The 22,355-nt window shown below is 39.2% G+C and overlaps 1 protein-coding gene across 1 annotated transcript in view; it reads left to right on the top strand.

Moving 5' to 3' along the window:
- Positions 1 to 701: 701 nt before the first annotated feature.
- LOC117299539 (MAM and LDL-receptor class A domain-containing protein 1-like) overlaps positions 702 to 22,355 on the top strand; it is a 99,860-nt gene continuing 78,206 nt past the window's right edge. Inside the window, exons 1-28 of the mRNA XM_033783086.1 lie at positions 702 to 735; positions 1,233 to 1,370; positions 1,863 to 2,113; positions 2,602 to 2,692; positions 3,342 to 3,482; positions 3,956 to 4,078; positions 4,674 to 4,895; positions 5,298 to 5,450; positions 6,223 to 6,485; positions 7,163 to 7,253; positions 7,633 to 7,767; positions 8,397 to 8,597; positions 9,933 to 10,085; positions 10,746 to 10,883; positions 11,712 to 11,834; positions 12,477 to 12,607; positions 13,396 to 13,510; positions 14,209 to 14,343; positions 15,010 to 15,266; positions 15,837 to 15,927; positions 17,013 to 17,150; positions 17,491 to 17,691; positions 18,302 to 18,454; positions 18,980 to 19,120; positions 19,881 to 20,009; positions 20,358 to 20,488; positions 21,206 to 21,335; positions 21,873 to 22,025. Coding sequence (XP_033638977.1) covers positions 702 to 735; positions 1,233 to 1,370; positions 1,863 to 2,113; positions 2,602 to 2,692; positions 3,342 to 3,482; positions 3,956 to 4,078; positions 4,674 to 4,895; positions 5,298 to 5,450; positions 6,223 to 6,485; positions 7,163 to 7,253; positions 7,633 to 7,767; positions 8,397 to 8,597; positions 9,933 to 10,085; positions 10,746 to 10,883; positions 11,712 to 11,834; positions 12,477 to 12,607; positions 13,396 to 13,510; positions 14,209 to 14,343; positions 15,010 to 15,266; positions 15,837 to 15,927; positions 17,013 to 17,150; positions 17,491 to 17,691; positions 18,302 to 18,454; positions 18,980 to 19,120; positions 19,881 to 20,009; positions 20,358 to 20,488; positions 21,206 to 21,335; positions 21,873 to 22,025 — 4,162 coding nt within the window. The remainder of the gene's footprint in view (positions 736 to 1,232; positions 1,371 to 1,862; positions 2,114 to 2,601; positions 2,693 to 3,341; positions 3,483 to 3,955; positions 4,079 to 4,673; positions 4,896 to 5,297; positions 5,451 to 6,222; positions 6,486 to 7,162; positions 7,254 to 7,632; positions 7,768 to 8,396; positions 8,598 to 9,932; positions 10,086 to 10,745; positions 10,884 to 11,711; positions 11,835 to 12,476; positions 12,608 to 13,395; positions 13,511 to 14,208; positions 14,344 to 15,009; positions 15,267 to 15,836; positions 15,928 to 17,012; positions 17,151 to 17,490; positions 17,692 to 18,301; positions 18,455 to 18,979; positions 19,121 to 19,880; positions 20,010 to 20,357; positions 20,489 to 21,205; positions 21,336 to 21,872; positions 22,026 to 22,355) is intronic.

Below are 22,355 nucleotides of genomic sequence, written 5' to 3'. Positions count from 1 at the left end.
TAGAGTTGGTGGCAAAGACACGTTGGTTTGGCAGAAGAAGAAGGATCAAGGAAACGAGTGGATTGAAGGACATCGGAATATCGCCTTCTCGTCAGACTACCAGGTACGTTTTGCAGGGATGTGGTTTCTCTGTTTTCAACCGGAAATCCATTGATTAATTAATTTATTTATTTCTTTTGTAAGAAAATAAAGAGAATACCATATGCAGAGTAGGGCTTTCAAACCAAAAATAACTGGGAATAAAAGAGTAGTGACTCGTTCTTCAACATCCGTTTAAAACCTTGCAGGGTCGTTGCCGTGCGATAAAGGCCCTCAGAAGCTCGGCTTGAAAGCTTTCACGCTTTGGGCTCATACATGTAGTTCAGGTTTTTTTTCAACAGTTTATCACATCCCTGGTTGTTTTTTTAAACAATGTAAACACCCTACTGTATTTTCTTGAATCCTGTGAAAAAAAATCCACAAGTATGTTAGTCCCTTTAAAAAAAAAAACGAAACCGCCCTTTTAAGAGAGCTTTTACAAGTTATTTTGTTTGCAAGCTGACAAGCTAAGGACAGTAGAGCACATACATGTTTTTAAACTAAATAAATTTTGTTTCTTTCTTCAGATTATCTTCAGGGGTATATTGGGCCCGGGATACGAGAGTGACATCTGTCTAGACGACGTCAATATCACGGCAGGAGTCTGCCCTCCAGAAAGTAAGATGTTAAAGTTTTATTTTCTACCGGAGGAATTTAGTTTTTTTTCTTTTCCCAATACTGTGCTTGATACTGTGCTTGATACTGTGCTTGATGGGAAGGGCGTCCTTTCCCCAAATGTGCCTTTAGTTTAGCAAACTAATCCCCTCTTAGAACGAAAAACAGTCTCCCAAAACAAAGAACTCGCTTCGATAACCCTTGAGGCTTGACAGCATATTAGAAGTGATTGCCGGGCATCAGTTTTCAATCAAGTGTTTACCGACCTCTATTTTGTTTTTGTTTGCTACCAATATTTAGGATAGTCTGGCTTTTCAATGGTGTAGTTTAGTTTTCGATTGACCTTATTGTGCACCTTTTACGTTAGCACTTGAGTCGTATTTCAGCAATTTAAGGCTACTGCGCCTTAGTTGACGAGTTTGGTATCTGCAGGAAATTATAGTAAAACCTCAGATCTTACAATATTAGCGGTTTTAAAAATTAAAATTTTACCCCATTTCGATTCAGAATCTCAATTGAATTTATTCTTTCCTTTGCAGGATATTGTGATTTTGATTTTGATCTGTGTACGTTCACTCAGTCCACGTCTGATCAGCTTGATTGGGATCGTGACTATGGTGACAACGTCATCCCCGGCAACGGTCCGTCTGAGGATCATACCACGGGCACTGGTCTTGGTAAGTGGAAAGGTTTATTTAATTTTTTAATTTGCTAATTTTAGTTGTCATTACAGAAAAGCTCCATTCAAGAATTTCTGAGTTTGGACAAAGAAACTTGGAATTTGTACATCCATTTCATGTGTTTGTTTATATTTAATTACTCTAGTCATTAAATTTAATGGATCAGCAGTTAATCTGCCCGGGGCAGTCAGCAGCCCTATTGGTTTGTGCATGATTCCATGAAGTCCACTGTTTGGAAAAGGAATTACATGGAGATAACAGGTGTGAGTTGCCAGAGCAAAAGGATGTTTCATTCTGGCCTCTTTCTTTAGTGGAGCTTTCCCGTAATCGTAAACCAATTCACTGTACTAGCCTAGAACCATGTGGAAAGAAGACAAGGAAAGAAGTTTCAGTTCTAGATTTTGGAAGAAAGTCCTGTCACAAGCTAGCCATGATTATTTAGTTTTTCTTGTTACAAATTCCGATGTTTATTAATTTTCTTCTCTACAGGTTATTTTATTTATGTCAACCCTTCAAATTCCCACACTGCGACCAGCAAGGCAGTACTCAACAGCCCAACATACGACGCTTCAGCAACAGGTGATTGCATACAATTCTGGTATTACCTGACCGGTAGCAAAGATGGTCAGATCCAAGTGGTCCAGACGGGCAGTGGACCGGTCTGGACGAAGACCGGTGACCAGGGAGACTTCTGGAGACTTGGGTATACCACGGTGAAATCGGCAACATCAAAGATACAGGTCAGTTTTTAATTCTTCATACTTTGTTGTTTGTTTAGATGATCTTCATGGAGGAATTTTGCATCGGGGATAAAGAATGTTAATTTTGGTTTTACCTATATACACCGATGTGTGTTTAGCTCTGTTTACTCATTACTTTCCAGAGCTCTGTGAAAAAAAAAAAATCACATCGGTGTATATGGGTAAAACCAAAATTAATGTTCTTTATCCCTGATGTAAAGATCCATCTCCATTAAATCGATGCGGTACCCGCTGCCAAAATAAAGGGTGCGAACTGCATCCTTAACTACCGGGCAATCTCGGTGGTGTAGTTAGTAAGGTCGTGGGTTCAAATCCCACCCAAGTACATGTAATATGCCTGTGATTTTTCAGACTCTTGTCCCTTTTTGGCCACTCACAGGCCCTCCACGGTGATTTGTTCTGTTAACCTCATTACAAGTTCATATTTTTATAACAATAACAATAATAATATTCTCCTGCCCTTCTAGTTTTCCATCGAAGGAATGCCTGGAAAAGGAAGTACCGGCGTTGTCGCTGTAGATGACTTGGAAGTCGCTATGGAGCCTTGTCCACCAGCAGGTATGTAATGCCTAGCAATATTAATAATAGTAATAATAATAACTTTTAGAGCGCTGGCATCTGCCGCAAGCGGCGCTCATGGCGCTGCTCTACAAAAAACAACCAATAAGCAATGAGAGTAGCATCACATATTTCATCATCATCATCATAGCCGTCCTCCCGAGGTAGATCCCGGAAATGGCTTCCCAACTATGAGTCTCCATAGGTCTCTGTTCCTTGCTAGGTGTCCTGCTGCTGCCACAGATGGTATGTCAGCCTCTTCACAGAAGTGCTTGATGTCTTCCAGCCATCACATATTTACATGATAATAATGTTTGAAGCTTTGCATGTTGTGGAAAATAAATGTGGAAACTATAACTTGTCAACTTGTTGGTACAACCATATTTATGTAAATCTCTTTCGGAGAAGTGCTGGCTTTGAAAAGAGCCGCTGTGGTCTACGGACATTTTGAACAGTTTTCTCTGCTCATGAGCCTGGTTTTCAAAACATGGAGACCTACCGAAACTCCTCCCATAAAGAGATTCACAAATGGTTGTGCCCGCATGGTCACTTGATGTACTTACTTACCAACAAAGTTGCCTTAGCCTTTGAAAATATCAACTCTGATTGGTCAACTGATAACCACATGATTGACCCTTTAACCAATCAGGATCTTGTGACTTTGAGAAGGGTCTTTGCAGCTGGTTGAACCAAGATGGTACGGATGATTTTGATTGGTCAAGAACAAACGGCAAGACCCCAAGTACAACTACAGGACCCTCTACTGATCACACAACAGGAACTGCTGCAGGTACGTGAAAGGGACATAAGAGCGTAAGAACATAAGAAAACTTTAATGATCTCCACAAGAAGAAATTGTATTGCAGGCACAAGTTCTAAAAAACACCACCCCCGGGGATTACTTTTTGGTAATTACTCCAAAAATTAAAAAACTAACTTGGTATGAAGCACTGCAGCTGTTGATAAGGAATGTGGTTTTAGAGAGAGAGAGAGATTCAAAAACATTTTATGGATTATTCTTCCTGCTTGGACAAAACCACTCCAGATTTTCGGCAATAATATCTCCAAAATGCTACCACCTTTTGAAATGAAATGTTTTTTTTCAGAAGGACAGACTGAGCACAGTTATTTCTTGAGCAATTTTGTTTTTGCGCACACAATGCTGCTGTATGAAATAAGTCATTTGCGAGTTAGATTTTAATACTGTTTGTCACAATGACTTGCTGAGTCTCAAATTATTTTGTAACTTTGTATTTTTTGCAGGTTTCTACTTGTTTATTGAAGCGTCTGATCATTACAAAGACAACAAAGCAAACCTTATCAGTGAGCATTTCGATCCGACGGATAAAGCCTGCTTCCAATTCTGGTATCACATGTTTGGAAAAGGTAGGTCAAATCAATAGAGTGAAGAGAAGCAATTTAAGTGAAGCATTTTGCTCAAGAACACAAGTGTCATGATCGGGATTCCAACCCACACTCCTATGACTTAAAGCTTCTCTAAATTGCTTGGCCATGAAATCCTGATCAAAAGACTATCGTTTAGTCTCGCTTGCATTCATAATTTGGAACCAATCTCCTGATGATGACAAGAGCAGGTAGTACAGTAGTTCAAAAGCAGGACAGTTCCATTCAGAGCTAAGCAGTCTCTCGAATATTGACCCCTTACACTCACGTCACACGCGGTGACTGTGACACACTCACCATTTTGGTGGTCAATAGGTTTACGTGTAAACGCCATGGCACCATAGAATAGCTCTATGCGTGTCACCCAAAATGCGCACTTCACTGAATAATGCACAGTTACATTGCCCACCAGTATAGCGGTTCCAAGATTATTCTGATGATGACGTCAGGTGAATCGGGCCAATACAGCTAGACAAGTTTTCAAAAAACAAAATCTACACAGCAAAGAAGGTATACACATGGCGCAAACCGAACATACAAAGTCAATTTACAAAAATTATTTTCTCCCTTTCTACAGGTATCGGAGAGCTGGGTGTTTACCTCTGGAACACCGTGGCCGACTTTGGTGTCGAGAAACTCACAATCAGTGGTAACCAAGGCGATGAATGGCACACAGCCCAGGTGGATATAGCCAGTAAACAGGTCTTCTATTTAATGATCAGTGGCGTGATTGGTCAGAACTACTCCAGCGATGTCGCACTGGACGATCTCCTGCTGCTACCGGGAGAGCAGTGTATCAGTAAGTTATGGGTCCAGTTTCAATCAAATCCGTATACCGGTATGACAAATATTGTACTGTGGGTAGTACAAGAGAAATGTTGTCCGAGCGATTTTTCATGAAGGACTTGGAATATCAACTCCAAACATGGTTTGTGGATCAGTCTTTTGTTTTTCTATTTCCTACATCAAATGTCAAGGTTATTATGGCTAAAACAAAAGTCAGGTTGTCCAAGTGATAAATCAAGAATGAGATTAATCTCAGCGGGGTATTCTTGGTCTCCTTGTAGCTCCTTACCAAAACAGGCTTGTTTGGGGCGAACTTGCATAAACAAAACTTCTCCCAAAACTCCACTATATTCCTATGGTTCTATCTTGTAAGCCATAACACATCAAATGAATTTGTTTTCATTCTGTTGCCTAGGAAACCATCTTAACTGCACGTTTGAGAGTGACTTGTGTAGCTACATTCAGGTACCTTCTCCAGATGATGATTTTGATTGGACGAGACAGTCTGGGGCAACCGGGAGTTACGACACTGGACCGGGTTATGATCACACCTTCGGTGATGCAACAGGTACATGTATTTACTTGTAACTGCGGTCTTATGTTTGCCACATGTATGTTCCGACACCCTCATGTTCCAACATCCCTATGTTCAAACAGAACTACATGTATGTTCTAACAACCCTATCTTCCATCAACCCTATTCTGAAATTGTTATTTTCTGAAATTGCTATGTTCTGAAACATGTTTGTTCCGAAAACTCTACACTGTATGTTCTGACAGCCCTTTGTTCTGCAACAGGTATTTCATAATAATAATAATATTAATAATACAATGTATTTATAAAGCGCTCTAACTAACAGGGGAAAGTACCACAGCGCTGTACACACAAAATAAACAAAGAGCAAAGAATAAATAAAAGCAAGCAAATCAGTTGAACAGGTGTGTTTTGAGAGATTTCTTGAAGGCTGCTAGTGAGCTAGAGTGGCGGATGCTGTGAGGTAAATCTTGTAACTGCGGTCTTATGTTTGCTACATGTATGTTCCAACAACCCTATGTTCAGACATCACTATGTTCTGACAAGCCTATTTTCTGACAACCCTATCTTACATCAACCCTATTCTGACATTGTTATTTTCTAAAATTGCTTTGTTCTGATACATGTTTGTTCCGAAAACTCTACACTGTATGTTCTGACAGCCCTTTGTTCTGCAACCATAAGAATTTTTGATATTGCACAAGAAAAGTTTTCTTAAAACAGGGGTTTCTCTCATGTAAAGAATACCATTTTTAGCAGTGTATCACTGAAGTGCTTAAACAATAAATATTTTCTTCTTCCTTAGGTTACTACTTGTACTTGGAGACAAGCTATGCAGGCAAGGACCACAAAGCTCAACTGATGTCAGCCGTCAACGAACCCACGACAAACACCGGAGGCCAGATGTGTCTGACTTTCTGGTACCACATGTATGGCTTATCCATCAATCGCCTCAATGTGTACCTCAGACAAGGGCAGAAGGATACATTGATATGGACACGGTATCAGACGCAGGGAAATCTATGGTTGAAAGCGCAGTATAACGTCCAGTCGATCAAGTCGTGGCAGGTATGTCTTTGAAAAATAGCATGGGGATAATTTCATAGCGCTGCTTAGAGGCAGTGGATACTATTGGTAATTACTCAAAATAGTTGTTAGCATAAAACTTCACTTGGTGACGCGTAATAGGGAGAGGTTGATAGTATTAAACATTGTGAGAAACGGCTCCCTCTGAAGTGACATAGTTTTCAAAAAAGAAGTAATTTTCCACGAATTTGATTTCGAGACCGCAGATTTAGAATTTGAGGTCCCGAAATCAACCAATACAACTTTGTGTGACAAGGGTGTTTTTTTTCTTTCATTATTATCTCGCAACTTCGACGACCAATTGAGCTAAATTTTTCACAGGTCTATATTTTATGCATATGTTGAGATACACCAAGTGAGAGGACGGGTCTTTGACAATTACCAATAGTGTTAAGGGTCTTTAATCTCAAGATTTCTTTAAAGTATTCGTTTTGTTCGTTTTTGTTTGTTTGTGGTTTGCTCAATTTCACTCGACTTCACCTCAAGAAATGGAATAGACTAAATTTAATATTTTGTGAGTATATTCCGTGACGATGACTCATATGCATCTATCCAATATTTTTATAATCTCAAGTCATACATACTTATTGGTCAGGTTACTTATAATATAGTTTGTGTATGAAACTATAATATGAAATGATATACTTGTATATTTGTAGGTTATATGGGAAGGTATTGCTGGCACTTCATATACTGGTGATATAGCTCTTGATGATATCTTAATATACTATGGGGCGTGTCCGCCAACAAGTAAGTCGTTTATGTTTTAAACTGTTTCAACAAATACTTAGATTACTTTTATTTCTAAAGCAAATCTGGCCCAATCTGGTGTTATTTGAAAGCTCGTGTTCTATCTATGGTTGATAAGAAAACACACTCAGTTTCAAAAGTTTATTATCTGTGGTCGCTTTCACAAAGATAGTTTTAACTTAGAACTAGTCCTAGCAGTTATTAAAAATCTACAAGTAAGGACGGGTAACTCATCATAACTCGAAATAGGACTACTATTAACTCTTTGTGAAATCCACCACAGTTCTACTAGCTACTTTTCAGTAATGATTTCGCTCTTTAAATCTTATCCTTGCTTCTTTTTCTTTGAGCAATCAAATATTTGTCTGAATTTTTGCAGAGGATTGTGAGTTTGAAACTGGGATGTGTTCGTGGACTCAAGATTCCAGAGATGATTTTGATTGGTTGCTTGCTAGCGGGGACCAACCGTACGGTACTCAACCGTACTTGGATCACACCACGGGAACCAGTGCAGGTAATTTCGGCTTCCTCTAGTTGTTACTCACACTCACTCACTTACTCACTCGGTCGCCCACAGGCGGGCTCGAGTATGGCTTGCCCAAGTAATTCGGTCTTGCATGAGGGTGGCCAGTTAGTCTGTTGATTCTACACCGGTATTCTTTTGCAGCATCCCCGGTGTAAGATATTTTTGATCTTCCACGACTCCTGTGTCCGTGTTAGATTATACAGTGTCTTTAAATAATCTCACGACATGCAGACAAAATAGGCATTTGTCAAAGACAAGTGTCCGTAGATTGTGTGACCTAACATTTGCAGAAAATAACGCACCTGTGAAGGTTTAAGTCCAATCAAATTCAGAAGAATATTGTGAAATATCCCACTATTTTTACTAATTTCAAAAATAAATTTTGGATCTGAATTAAATTAAATAGCAAGAAAGTGAAATATATATATATTTTTTTGCGATGTGGGGGGGTTGGCAAAAAACTAGTTGAAAAACCTATTTTACCTTGGTCATTATCAACAATTTATGATTTTTTTTTCCGCAATGTATTACTTATTCTTTAAGCTTTCGAAAAAGACTTGAAACGTCAGGCTCGAAACAGCAGGCCATTAACTAACTTTTTCATTTATTTTCTTCAGGAAAATATGCCTTGGTAACGATGGTCAAACCCATAACCCAGGGTGACAAAGCACGCCTTCTCAGTCCTCAGTACTCGGACACAACGGGAGAGTGCGTCCGCTTCTGGTTTCATATGTTTGGCAAAGACGTTGGTACCCTGCGTGTCATGGCACACGATATGCACACAGATAAGGATGGCAATCCAACATGGGAGCAGGCTGGTGAGTATAAGAAGAAAGAATTCTTCCGGACTAAAAAAGTTCAGGGTATTATTTAACTCTGCTGGTCTTGGGTTTGATTCCCTCCGGAGTAAGATGGCTTTGATTTTTTTGAGTCCCATCTAGTAGGGCGCAATTTTTTTCAGGGGTTCTTTGGTTCAAATCTCACTAAAGAAGGGTGCTGTTGGTTTTTTTTTTTTTTTGGGGGGGGGGGTCTTGGGTAAGATTCCAATTGGAGAAGGGTGCCGTTAATTTTGGGTGTCGCAAGTTCAACGAAGTAAGAGTGCCTTGGATTTTTGGGGGTCTTGCTAAGACGATCCTGCAAGGCACTGTATCAGGAGGAAGAAAGAGAGGCAGGCAGAGGAAAAGGTGGGAGGACAACATCATGGAGTGGACGGGTCTGACGCTGAATGACTCCCTTAGAAAGTCTGAGATTCGAAAAGGATGGAGGAAACTAACTGACAAATCTTCAAGGGGTGCCCCCACGGTCAGGAGACTACGGGTTCATTTTGTGGGCCTTGGGTTCAAGTCCTACCAGAGTAAGATGCCCTTTGTTTCATGGTCTTGGGTTCAAATCGCACAGGAGCAGAATGTCGTTCAATCTTGTCCTGTAGGACTCTAGAAGTACTGGGTATCTTGTCGCAGTGCTTACCACAGTACATGTACCAGTGTCAAATAAATAGTAAATATTAGTATAAATGGTGTTTGAAGCTTTGCATTGTGTGGAGAATAAGAGTAACTATAAAAATACAATATGAATAGTAAACTTGCGGGTACAACCATGAGTCAAATCTCTTTTTGAAGGAGTGGTGGCTCTGAAAGGAGCTGGTTTGTTCTCGACGCTTCGAACAGTATACTCTGCTAGTTTCTCCTGAAGACGATTTATATTAATAGTTACTCTTAAAGACACTGGACACTATTGGTAATTGTCAAAGATCAATCTTCACAGTTGGTGTATCTCAACAAATGCATAAAATAACAAACCTGTGAAAATTTGAGCTCAATCGGTCGTAGAAGTTGCGAGATAATAATGAAAGAAAAAACACCCTTGTCACACAGAGTTGTGTGCTTTCTGATGCTTGATTTCGAGACCTCAAATTCTAAACTTGAGGTCTCGAAATCAAATTCGTGGAAAAATACTACTTTCTCGAAAAGTATGTCACTTCAGAGGGAGCTGTTTATCACAATGTTTTACACCATCAACCTCTCCCCATTACTCGTAATCAAGAAAGGTTTTATGATGATAATTATTTTGAGTAATTACCAATAGTGTCCACTGATTTTAAATATTAGTATCATTACAATTGATTTATTTATTTGTCTTAATTTTGTTCCCAGGTCACCAAGAGAACATCTGGAGGTACGGTCAAGCCACTGTGTTTGCCGGTCATCCCTTCAAGGTTGTCTTTGAAGCCGAGGCTGGAACTAACTCGAAATCAGACATCGCTATCGATGATGTGAGCATCGTCGGAGGAAAATGCGCTCGGCAGGGTAAGAGAAGAAGAGAGAAACTGTTCCTTGAACTCAGTGTTTTTTTTATGGGTTCATTTTCTTTTTATTATTTCACAACTGGGGCAAGCGTGCCATAATTGTGTAAGGTATTTTATATTCCTTACAATCGGGCATTTTCGATCGAACCTTCACTGCGTGTGAGCAACTCCGCAATCCCATTGCTTAAAAAATCTAATTTTTTGGGGGGGGGTCTTTCTTCTTGTCATTTCTTGTGTTTGTTTAAAGGCACTGGGCATTGTTGGTAATTATCAAAGACCAGTATTCTCACTTGGTGCATCCCAACACGTGCATGAAATAACAAACCAGTGAAAATTTTGGCTCAATTGGTCATCAAACTTGCAAGAAAAAACACCCTTGTGTTATAAATTTGTGTGCTTTCAAGCATCACAAAGGCCAAGTCTCTCTCAGATTTGAATATTTTAGTGAGAAACTACATGTCATTACACATCTCTCAAAAAAATATTTACTTCAGAGAGAGTCGCTTCTCACGGTGTTTTATACTATCAGCAGCTCTCCTTTGCTCGTAAAATGTTATGCTTTTAATTATTTTGAGTCATTACCAAACATGTCCAGTGCCTTGAAGGACATAAGAATATGACCAGAACCCAAACTCGTTCTTTTAACGTTTACCATCGGCAGGTTTCTGTGACTTTGAGAACGATCTTTGTGGCTGGGATAACGTCGACACCGAGTCTCTGGACTGGCTTCTATCCAGAGGATCAACTCCAAGCAGCTACACTGGACCCTCAGTGGATCATACAACCAACTCTAAATATGGTAAGGACTGTCACCAAATGACAATGACATGTGACAATGACATCTACTTTTACAACTGTTGCTTCCTATACGTGGCTCAGTACTGACTTCTAGCAGTTACACTGGACCCTCAGTGGATCATACAACCAACTCTAAATATGGTAAGGACTGTCACCAAATGACAATGACATGTGACAATGACATCTACTTTTACAACTGTTGCTTCCTATACGTGGCTCAGTACTGACTTCTAGCAGTTACACTGGACCCTCAGTGGATCATACCACCAATTCTATATATGGTAAGGACATTCACCAAATGACAATGACATTTACTTTTATAGGAAGCAACAGTTGTAAAAGTAAATGCTTCCTATAAGTGGCTCAATACCGACACAATAAACTGACAATTGACAATGACAATATTGTCACCAAATGACAATGACACGTGACAATTTATTGGAGCATAAATTATAAGAACTAATAAATGTACAAGATTGCAGGATCCTGCCCCTTAGGGGTTTGTTTTGTACTGCTGTGTCATGGTGAAAGTGAAAAATTGTGAAAGTGAAAAGTTTTGAGCCCAAAATATTTTTGTTTAAATTAATGAGTTTTAAGGTTTGAGTTTTTGAGTTCTGAGTCTTTTCTTCCTCTAGGTTACTACATCTTTGTTGAGATGAGTACAGCTTTCTATGGTCAGAAGGCGTGGCTCGTGAGTACCCATGCTCAAAGCTACAATGGGATCTTGCCTCATCTTCTGACTTTAAGACTTGAGTTTTGAGGCATGAGTTTTGAGTCATGAGTTTTAAAGACTTGAGTTATGAGTTGTGAGTCTTTTCTTCCCCTCTAGGTTACTACATCTTTGTCGAGATGAGTACAGCATTCTATGGTCAGAAGGCGTGGCTCGTCAGTGAGTACCTCAAAGCCACCAAGGGATCTTGCCTCATCTTCTGGTTTCACATGCTCGGAGCTCGTAAGTTTGTCAATCTTTTCTTAATTTATTTACCCTTGAAGACTTTGAAGAATTAACTATAAATAAATAGTAAATTTGCAGGTACAACCATAATATTAAATGTCTCTTGTGGGAGTGTTGGCTCTGAACCGATTTTGATGTTTCAAACAGTATACTCTGCTCGTCTTCAGGAGAATGCTTGGGGGATGCATATTTGGCTGGAAGTATCCAAGTTGAGAACTTTGAATTTCATTTTGTGAATAGGCAGTAGTTAAATTGAGATTTGCAGTTGCACCATGTGTTGCAGTAGCACCATGTGTAAATCACTTTTGAGTGGTTCTTAGAAGAAATGATGGTTGAAGAGTCTCAATCAGTCTCAATTAGTATGCACTGATCTTCTTTCTCCTGAAGATGATCAGAGCCACTTGATACTATCAAAATGATAAGTTGGCAACCACCTTTTCTTCTCAGAGAGTAGAAACCTCACCTAGTTATACTCCCACCGTGCAAAGTTTCAAATCCTTCATTATATCCTTATAACAATTATGCTTTCAGTAAAAAAATTCTCACTTATTTTCTGTTGGGGGGGGTGGTGGGGCAGGTCATCACCAAAGTATGGCCCGATATTTAAATGTGAAAATAATGTTTTTGTTTTCCTTTTAGATATTGGAGACCTGAAAGTCCTTTATCTGGACGACGCTGGGTTTACAACCACCCAGTTGACAATCACTGGTGACCAAGGTGACAAGTGGCGTCAGGGTCAACTTGAGATGATCAATGACAAAGACTATCAGGTATGCCACTTGGTCTCAAATGGGGTCACATCATTTGTATGTGTAATGTTTGTTGAGATTTTAAAGACCTGCCTTATGGTGTAAAGATTGTTGGGGTCATTTAAATTGGAGATGATCAATGACTAGGACTATCAGGTATGACACTTGGTCACAAATGAGGTCACATTATCAGTAATAAAAGAAAAAACACCCTTGTCACACGAAGATGTGTGCGTTTAGATGGTTGATTTTGAGACCTCAAGTTCTAAATCTGAGGTCTCGAATCCAAATTCTCGAATCCAAATGACTTCTTTCTCGAAAACTATGGCACTTCAGAGGGAGCCGTTTCTCACAATATTTTATACCATCAACCTCTCCCCATTACTCGTCACCAAGAAAGGCTTTATGCTAATAATTATTTTGAGTAACTACCAATAGTGTCCACTGCCTTTAAAGACCTTTCTTATGATGTAAAGATTGTAAACAATCAATCAGGAGTTGTGATTTTCAGGTATTAAACGTCTACTTCCGGTTTGAATTTGAGTTAAGGTCAAATTTTGTCACATTTTGCGTAGTATTTGTTAAGTATTTGGGCAATTTTCTGATGATGTAAGAAGTATGAACAAGCAATGTATGTTCAGAAGTTGATAGTTGCTCCCATTTATTTGTCTCATTTTGGGAGGTGGGAGTTCTTTTCAGTGTTTGACTCTTAAAGTATGTTAGGAACCCTTTTAGGTGAAGTTAACGATTGCACTATTAACATATATAAAAGCAATTGTGAATGTTTGATCTGGTTTTTTTTTTCCCAGATAATCTTTGAAGCGACATACAACGGCTGGCAGGGTGATATTGCTCTTGATGATATCGATATAGAGCCTGTTTCATGCTTCGATGGACTCCCTCCACCCTCAACAGTTGCTCCATGTAAGCTCCTCCCCCTTTCTCTCTTTCTAAGCCTTGTTCATCTGTTTGCTAAAAGCTTGGGATGGACACCTTGGCCCAATTTCTTCCTTCATAAAAACAGGATTATCGACTAAATTTCCATTTGTTGCATATTGCTTGTTACTGGTATTCAGCTGTTGTTTGCTTATCCTGAAAATCATGTGAAAATTTGGCTGGTTATCTTGTTTTTATCAAGGAAAAAATGTCATGCTTAGCAAATTTTTGTGCTAAGCAACTCTATGAAATTGGGCCCTTGTGTTCTACTATAGCCAAAGTCAGACAGTTGACATTCGTTCATTCATTCTAACGCATAGACATCTGGGCCCAATTTCATGGCTCTGCTTACCGCCAAATTATTTACTTGCGATCACAATTTGTTGCTTACTGTGCAAGTGCTAAGTTTCTGTGTATGCTGTGTAAGTGAAGAATGCCTAGGAACGTGGAGTTCGCACTCGCACAAGCAACAATTCTCTGCCAACCAGTGAAACTTTCTGTTGTTTAAGATTGTATGCTTCACACTTGAGAGTGGTCGAACAATTTTGTTTATGTTTATGTCAACAATAATTTGAAGTTATAAACCGTAAGTGAGACTGACTGGGTAGATTTGTAAACGAATTTTTGGGGTGTAAGGAAAGAAAAAAGAATTTGATAATGAGAAGTTTGAATTTGTTTTGTTTCAGTGATGGACTGCACATTTGAGACGGATCTCTGTGGCTTTGTACAGATGAACGATGATAACATGGACTGGACCAGACACATTGGAACTACCTCAAGCGATTACACAGGCCCGGCTCATGACCACACTACAGGATCAGGTAATACAAGATTTTCACTTACCCAAAATCGTACCTAAGGCTGTATCACAAAGCTGTTTAGCATGAAATATTGCTTAGCAAATATATTTGCTAAGGGAAAAGTTATTGGGGCACCTGTTGCAACAATGTTAACTTCATAGAATGTTGGCTGGTAACCTGTTTTCGCTAAGCAAGATTTCCTGTGCTTAGCAGATTTTTATGCTTACAGGCTTTTTGAAATTGGGCCCTAGTAACAAGGAGGACAGTTCCACACTCTTCGTTATTAGTAATAATACTAGGTTCTTATTGTCACTTTATCACACCCCTAGGGGCGTATCAAGCATTCAGTATTATTTCCTGCAAGTTTTGTGGAGCTACATATTGAAGTATGAGACCTATTCCTTTACATAGCATCTTTTAATGGTTTACAAGGAGCTGTGGCGCAATATGCTGCCGATCAAACCGGGGCGAACCCCTTCTCTTTACAAATAAGTGCACTGGGCTCTTACACAACACACAAGACCAACAGCTCATAACCAATCCGAAGGACGAAGCAATAATGATTACATGCGTCTTGCTAAAGGACACAAGTGTCACGACCAGGAGTCGAACCCACACTCTGCTGATCAGACACACCCAAACTTTTTCACTTAAATTAATTTGTACCTGATGTTTTATTCCCTTCAGGTTACTACATCTATCTTGAGACATCGTACCCAAACTACAAAGGTGACAAAGCTCGCATCCTAGCCCCCGGTCAGAACCCGACGGAGGGCCGCTGTCTACAGTTCTGGTACCACATGTACGGACCAAACGTCGATCGCTTAAACGTCTACTTGCGAGACGACCAGAATAAGGACAATTTGATTTTCACAAAGTATGGCTCGCAGGGTAACCAGTGGATACGTGGACAGAAGGAGATTAAATCGGATACGTTGTGGTCGGTAAGTAGACACAAGTTGCAACGTTGATTTTGATTTGGTGGAATAAACTTTCACAATGACAAGAGCAATATTGTTGTCTAGTTACTGAATCATATCAATAATAATAATAGTAGGTTTTTATATAGTGCTTTATCACACCCCTAATGGCTGTATCAAAGCGCTCAGTATTTTTTCCTGCAAGGTACGTGGAGCTACGTTATGAGATCTATTTCTTTATAGCACCATGTAATGGTTTACAAGGTACTGTGGCGCAATGTGCTGATGATCAAACCAAGAACACCAGGGCGAACCCCTTCTCTTTTCGATAACTTTTTGCAACTCAATGTTTAACCAGTGTTCGATTGGCTATTGCCAGCTTGGCTTTAATATCCTCTTGTTGGAGCTTTCCCGAGTTCCCTTGTTGGGCAGATTATCTAAACAAACAAACAAACAAACAAACAACAAACAAACAAACAAACAAACAAACAAACAAACAAACAAACAAACAAATAAACAAACAAACAATGTACCAAAGACTTTCCATTGTCATACGCATTTTAATCACTTTTATCGTTAATTTTTTGTATTCAGGTTGTCTTTGAGTCTGTGGTTGGATCAAGCTACTATGGAGACATAGCCCTCGATGATATATCGCTAGATACTAAACCATGTCAAGATTCAAGTAAGTCTCTCTAGAAATATCAGAATATAAGGAAATAAGAGAGTGGTGTTTCTGTCTTGACTATTTGTTTTAAAACCAGAAGGGTTGTTATTATTATTATTGTTATTTATTCAACCAATACAAACAAACCAAAATACAATAGCACAAGGCAGAACATTTTAACGGAAAAACAGTTATAAAAAAGCAAGAAACAAGGGAAACAAATACTAAATTAAATAAATTAAATTAATTAAATAAATTATTTGAATCAGAAATCAAAACAAAAACAAAAAATAAACACTGTAAGAGGGCGGCTTGTCATATAGCCTTTGATTGGCACCCCCAAACAAAAACTGCTAATAAAGGGCTAGACAGCTCAGTTAGTGGAGCGTCGGTATGTTAATCCGAGGGTTGTTGATTCAAGTCCCGCTCCTGTTAATTTTTGTTTGTTCAACCCATACTTGTTTAAAGCCATTGGACCCTTTCGGTAAACAGTATTGTCCAAGACCCACACTTCGTGTATCACAACTTATATGTAAAATAACAAACCTGTGAAAATTAAGGCTCAATCGGTCATCAGAGTCGGGAGAAAATAACGGGAAAACCCACTCCAGTTTTCGCGCGTTTCGCCATGTCATGACATGTGTTTAAAATAAATCCGTAATTCTCGCTATCGAGAATTGATCTTGTTTTACTGTTTCCTCAAAAAGTAAAGCATTTCATGGAATAATATTTCATGAGAAGTCTTTCACCACTACCTTCTGTAAACCCTGTAAATCTGTGAACTTTTATTTTATTTTTTCTGTACCGAAAGGGTCCAATGGCTTTAATAAAAGCCTCTTACTTAGCACATAAAGAGAACAATAACGTATACAATGAGAGAGAGATTCAATTACAAATAAGCAGCTTAAAACAAATGAGTTTTACCTGAGACTTAAAACATTGTAAAGAACTAGCCTGGCGAATATGCACAGGAAGACTATTCCAAAGAAACGGTGCGGTATATGAAAATGATCTGTGGCCATAAAAAAATGGAAGAAGCTAAATTGAAAGCAATGGCTGTTAAGATGATAGATAAAATATTTGTTGACGCTTTTTCTTCGCAGCCGTGTGTGACTTTGAGATTGACTGGTGTGGTTGGACACACGACCCGACGGGAGATTTTGAATGGAAACGTGACTTTGGTGGTACACCCTCGTACGGTACTGGACCAACAAAAGATCATTCAACTGGAACTAACCTGGGTAAGTCATATCATCATTGGGCAATCTTTTTCAATTTTAGAAGATTGTGATTGGAGTGGAGTTAGTATACCTCAAATTTGCTTTCTCTTAGCATAATGCAAAAACAAAAGATAATGGCCTGATGTTTCGAACCAAGCAGAGTCTTCCCTGTGCTATAGGGTTGAAATATCATGCCCTTGACTATTTGTTTTTTTAAACCGAGGTCCTTTTGTAGTACACACTCAAACCATCCAATATAACTAGAGTCCAAACATTTTTGGGATGAGTTCTCTTAGAGTGGGTATTTTGATGGTATTTAATTTAATTAATGGCTTTAATTTGTCTTTTTTTTTTTTACTAGGATACTATGCTTTCATTGAGACGTCATCACCAAGAGTAAAAGGCGACGTTGCCCGTATCTTCAGCCCGGTCTTCGACGATACTTACGGAGAATGTCTTCATATGTGGTACCACATGAACGGTCAAACCATCGGACAGCTCAGCGTCTACGGCTATGATACTGTGACTCAAATCAAGACGGCAGCTCTCTTCTCACTCTCAGGTGTGTTGTCATGGAAACTCTTTATTTTGTTTGGGATTTTTTTGCACTTTTATGCTCGCTACAACCCTTTAAAGATTGTCGCCAATCACTGTGTAATTCCTTCATGATAATGCCTCTTAATAAAACAACTCAATTTCAACAATACTTGCCAGCACCCCAAATCTCAAGAACTCTCAAAAACCCTGAGTTTAATTGTAAATCTGAAAGAATGACAAAAACAGTTTGTTGCCTTAACTTTTCCATAATTATAACAATATTTGATTTTGCTTCTTTTATGCACATCATGCATTCCTAATAAAATGTAATTTCCTTGTGCAATTCTAAAAAGTTTTCCACCGAACCTGAGACTAGTAGGCACTAGACACTCTCTCCAGCTTCCAAACTCACTTGAAAACTAACTTGAAAACTCACCTTAGTCTTGGCTTTAAGTACCACCAAAGGGAGAGTTCCTTTTTTTTATACACCAGGAGTGTCTTTCTGACAGACATGGCGCACAACAAATTAAAAAGACCAAGGAACTTCTTAGATACTGCATATTTCTAACAGCACCTTTACTATAAACTTAATTGTCTTTCTGTTTTAACGTCATTGTATTTAATGTTTGATACAGGGGACCAGCGTAATGAATGGCGTTTCATACAGCTAACCTTCAAGGCAGCGCATGATTACCAGATCATCGTTGAGGGTGTCTGTGGCGCAGACTACCAGGGAGATATCGCTATTGATGACGTCTTGTTGACCACTGGTTCCTGTCCTAAAGCTGGTAAGTTTGGCTTGAGCTCCTTGCAAACAGACTCATTAATAATAATAATAGTGGCCTCTTATATCTCGCTCATGTCCATCAAGCAGTGACGCTCCTGGCACTCCAACATTCTTGGTCACTGTGCTGCCAAATATGTGGCGCACTTGTGCTATTATCAATCACACTAACCACCTCATTGCTTAGTGTACGAGTAATGAATGTGGTCAAATAGGTCGAGGTCACCTGACTTTTTTAGATGTTCTAAAAAAGGGGCACTGGAGAGTCCTTGGCTTCATAAGCAGAATATTAAATGAAATGTTTACGACAGGAATGGTGATAATATTTTCAAGAGTTGAACGGTGAAACCATTTGATTTTAAACATTTTTTTAAAGAATAAGTATTTCACTTTGTTCCGCAGTGGGCTAGGCTAAATTGGATTGACCGTTTTCTTTTTAACAGCATTTGTGGTTTTAATCTGTCCCCAAAAAGTATTGAAATTTCTTTTATGAGTAGTAACTCAAATTGTTCAATCTTTTTCCCCCAAGGTCTGTGTGATTTTGAGCTGGATATGTGTGGGTGGTCCAACGACAAATCGACCGACGATTGGGACTGGCTCCGGACTAAGGGAGCAACTACAAGTTACTACACGGGTCCGACTACAGACCACACGACAAACTCAGACAGTGGTAAATGTCTTGCGTTTTTATATTTATCAAATGAACTAGATGAGAATATAGAATTAGTTGTTGCAAGCTAATAGCGTTTAAAATTTAGAATGCGCCCCGTACATGCAAATGATCAAAGGCGCTTAACACTAAATTGTACAGAATTATAGAAAAAGATCACCAAATGGTAAACTCTTTAATTGTCAAGTACATCCCAGGTCAAAATTCCAGTTGAACCTAGTTAAACTGGGTTTAACGGGAAGTAGTTGAAAACCAGTTGATAAACTAGTTAAACACAGTTAAAACCAGTTGATATAATATGGAAAATGGACAGAAACCTACTGGTTTAAAATTTAAACCTAGTTGAACACAGTTAAACCTGGTCCAAACCAGTTGGTTAATATGGAAAATGGACGAGTTTGGTCACTATCCAGTTGAACCAGTTGACCCCAGTTAACTGGGTTCAACTGGAATTTTGACCTGGGATGACATGTACAGTATAACGTAATACTCTAACAAAGAGGGCCTTATCAATCAAGAAATACTATTGGCTTTAGGATGTACCAAGGCAACACATATCAGCAAGATACATTTGTTTGGTGGGACAGACTTATTACATTTTTTTTTTTTTACTTTAAAATAAGCTGGGTACTTAAGGTTTACAAAGCAAAAAGAAATTGCCACTAAAAGAGTTAATAGTCTAATTTTTTTTTATTTTTTTTTTCAACTTGCAACAAAAATTTGTCACTCAGTCCATCATTTGACCATTTTCTTGTTCAAGGTTTTTACATCTACTACGAGACGTCCTTCTCCGGAATGACGAATGGAGACACGACTATCTTGACGAGTCAGCACCTTGATCCAACGGCTGGTTCCTGCCTCTCCTTCTGGTATCATATGTACGGCAAAGGTAGGGTGGCAGACTTAATTTGTTTTCTCTAATAATGTAAACTCTCAATCGTGTTCACATTTATTTTTAGCAAAATTCAAAGTTGTCTACAAACTTTCAAGTGAATGAAACACCTCCCTGGGTGGTTGTTTTATTTCCAACAATTTAAACATTTTGGTAACATTGTTATCTGTTTTTGTTTTTGCATAGTTTTCTATACTTTCACTGAGTAATTGCTAATGCCTTGGTGACTTGGTGAGGATTTCCAAATCTTTCTAATCCAGCACAGCATCGGAGATAAGCCTCACTGACCAAAAAGTAATCACCCCCCATGATTAATCCCTTAATCCGTTTGTTTCTAATCTCAAGGCATCGGCACTCTGACCGTCTACCTTAAAGACAAGAAAAATGCCAAGACTCAGTTGTGGTCTGAGTCGGGTGACCATGGCAACGTCTGGCTGACCAAACAGATAACCGTCACAAGCACAGAAGAATTCCAGGTAGGAATAAAAACAAGAAACCCAAGGATTGTAGAATTTGAAAGCTCTAAAAAGTTCCAATAATTTAAGCTGAGGCCATATGGCATTTCAAACCTGCCCAGTGATCTTAGTCAAGATGACCAAGGCCCACTTTCATAGAGCTGCTTAAAGACAGTGGACACTATTGGTAATTACTCAAAATAATTATTGGCATAAAACCTTTCTTGGTGATGAGTAATGGGGAGAGGTTGATGGTATAAAACATTGTGAGAAACGGCTCCCTCTGAAGTGCCATTGTTTTCCGAGAAAGAAGTAATTTTCCACAAATTTGATTTCGAGACCTCAGATTTAGAACTTGAGGTCTCAAAACCAACCATCTAAACGCACACAACTTCGTGTGACAAGGGTGTTTTTTCTTTCATTATTATCTCACAATTTCGATGACCGATTGAGCTCAAATTTTCACAGGTTTGTTATTTTATGCATACACCAACTGTGAAGGCTAGTCTTTGACAATTACCAATAGTGTCCACTGCCTTAAAGCATAATTTTGTTGTGCTTAGCTACTCTACAAAATTGAGCCCTGGTCCAGCAGGCAAGAACACAGCTCCTCTGCGCTGTCCAGCCGGTGTGCCGTTTAATGAAGAAGAAACAGGAAGGAGAAAACATCATGGTACAAATCCATTGTTGAGTAAATTCAGAAGGACTGAGAATTTGTTTATTTTTTTTTCCTTTTAGATTTTGTTCCAAGGAACCTACGTGAATGATTACCGAGGTGATATGGCATTAGATGATCTGGATATTGAGCCGTCAGCTTGCATTATAATCCCAACTCCACCACCAACAACCCCAGGGCCTCCCACTCATGGTGAGTACATTGTATCAGTGCTCAAAATAAACACTGGACCATAAGCCTGAGGCCTACGATTTTAGAGTCGGGCTAGTAATTGCCTTCGCTCGGACCCAGCAGCCAGTCTATCCAGGACCGCTGGGATGGGCTAATCACTTGAACAGATTCTTGTTCAGGAAGTACGTCATGCGTACAGTGCATAGAAATATGGTGCAGTGTGAGTGTGATGCATTGATTGGTTAAAGCAAGGCGCTGGGGACGAGCGAAGTAATTGCCTAGTGGTTAAGAGCACCCGATTCAAGCTCTGGTGTTCGATCACCAGTTTGTGGGTTCGAGTCCCAGTCATAAAGTTGGGGAGGTAGTGTTTTCTGCTCTACCAGCTAGGCTTCTTATGGATGATACTCAAGCGTACATCCATAACCCTGTTTTAGACCCAGGAGTAGGTGGCAATGGCCCCTGGAAAAATAGTTTACAACTTGAAGTGGCCTTCACCCTTGGCCTTGTGTGTCTCCACAAAAAAAAATTTATAATAAAAAGAAAATTTATCTTTGTCAGCCCCAAGTGTGTACGACTGTGACTTTGAGCAAGACTTATGCAAGTGGGCTCAGATCACAAACAATGACAACTTTGACTGGACTCGAGACAAAGGGGGTACGTCGTCTAGTGACACTGGACCATCCAAGGATCACACCACAAATAGTGAGAACGGTGAGTTATAATAATTGTGGCTTCTTATATAGCGCGCATATCCGTCACTCGGTGACGCTCAAGGCGCTTCAACATACAGTACTTTCCTGCAAGCTATGTGGGACTACGTTTGAATTATGAGACCTACTCCTTTTAATAATAATAATAATAATAATAATAATAATATCGAAGTCTTATATAGCGCACGTATCTACCAAACAAGGTACTCAAGGCGCTGAGTATATACAAACTTTCAGAAAGATAGGTAATTGCAGTGATGAATTTTGAGACCCAATTGTTTAGCACCATGTAATGGTTTACAAGGTGCTGTGGCGCATAATGCTGCCATTT

The sequence above is a fragment of the Asterias rubens genome, chromosome 14 (genome assembly GCF_902459465.1).
Source record: "Asterias rubens chromosome 14, eAstRub1.3, whole genome shotgun sequence".
Classification (NCBI taxonomy): Eukaryota; Metazoa; Echinodermata; class Asteroidea; order Forcipulatida; family Asteriidae; genus Asterias; species Asterias rubens.
The sequence above is the reverse complement of the archived record's forward strand: the minus strand, read 5'-3'. Positions and strand labels throughout refer to the sequence as shown.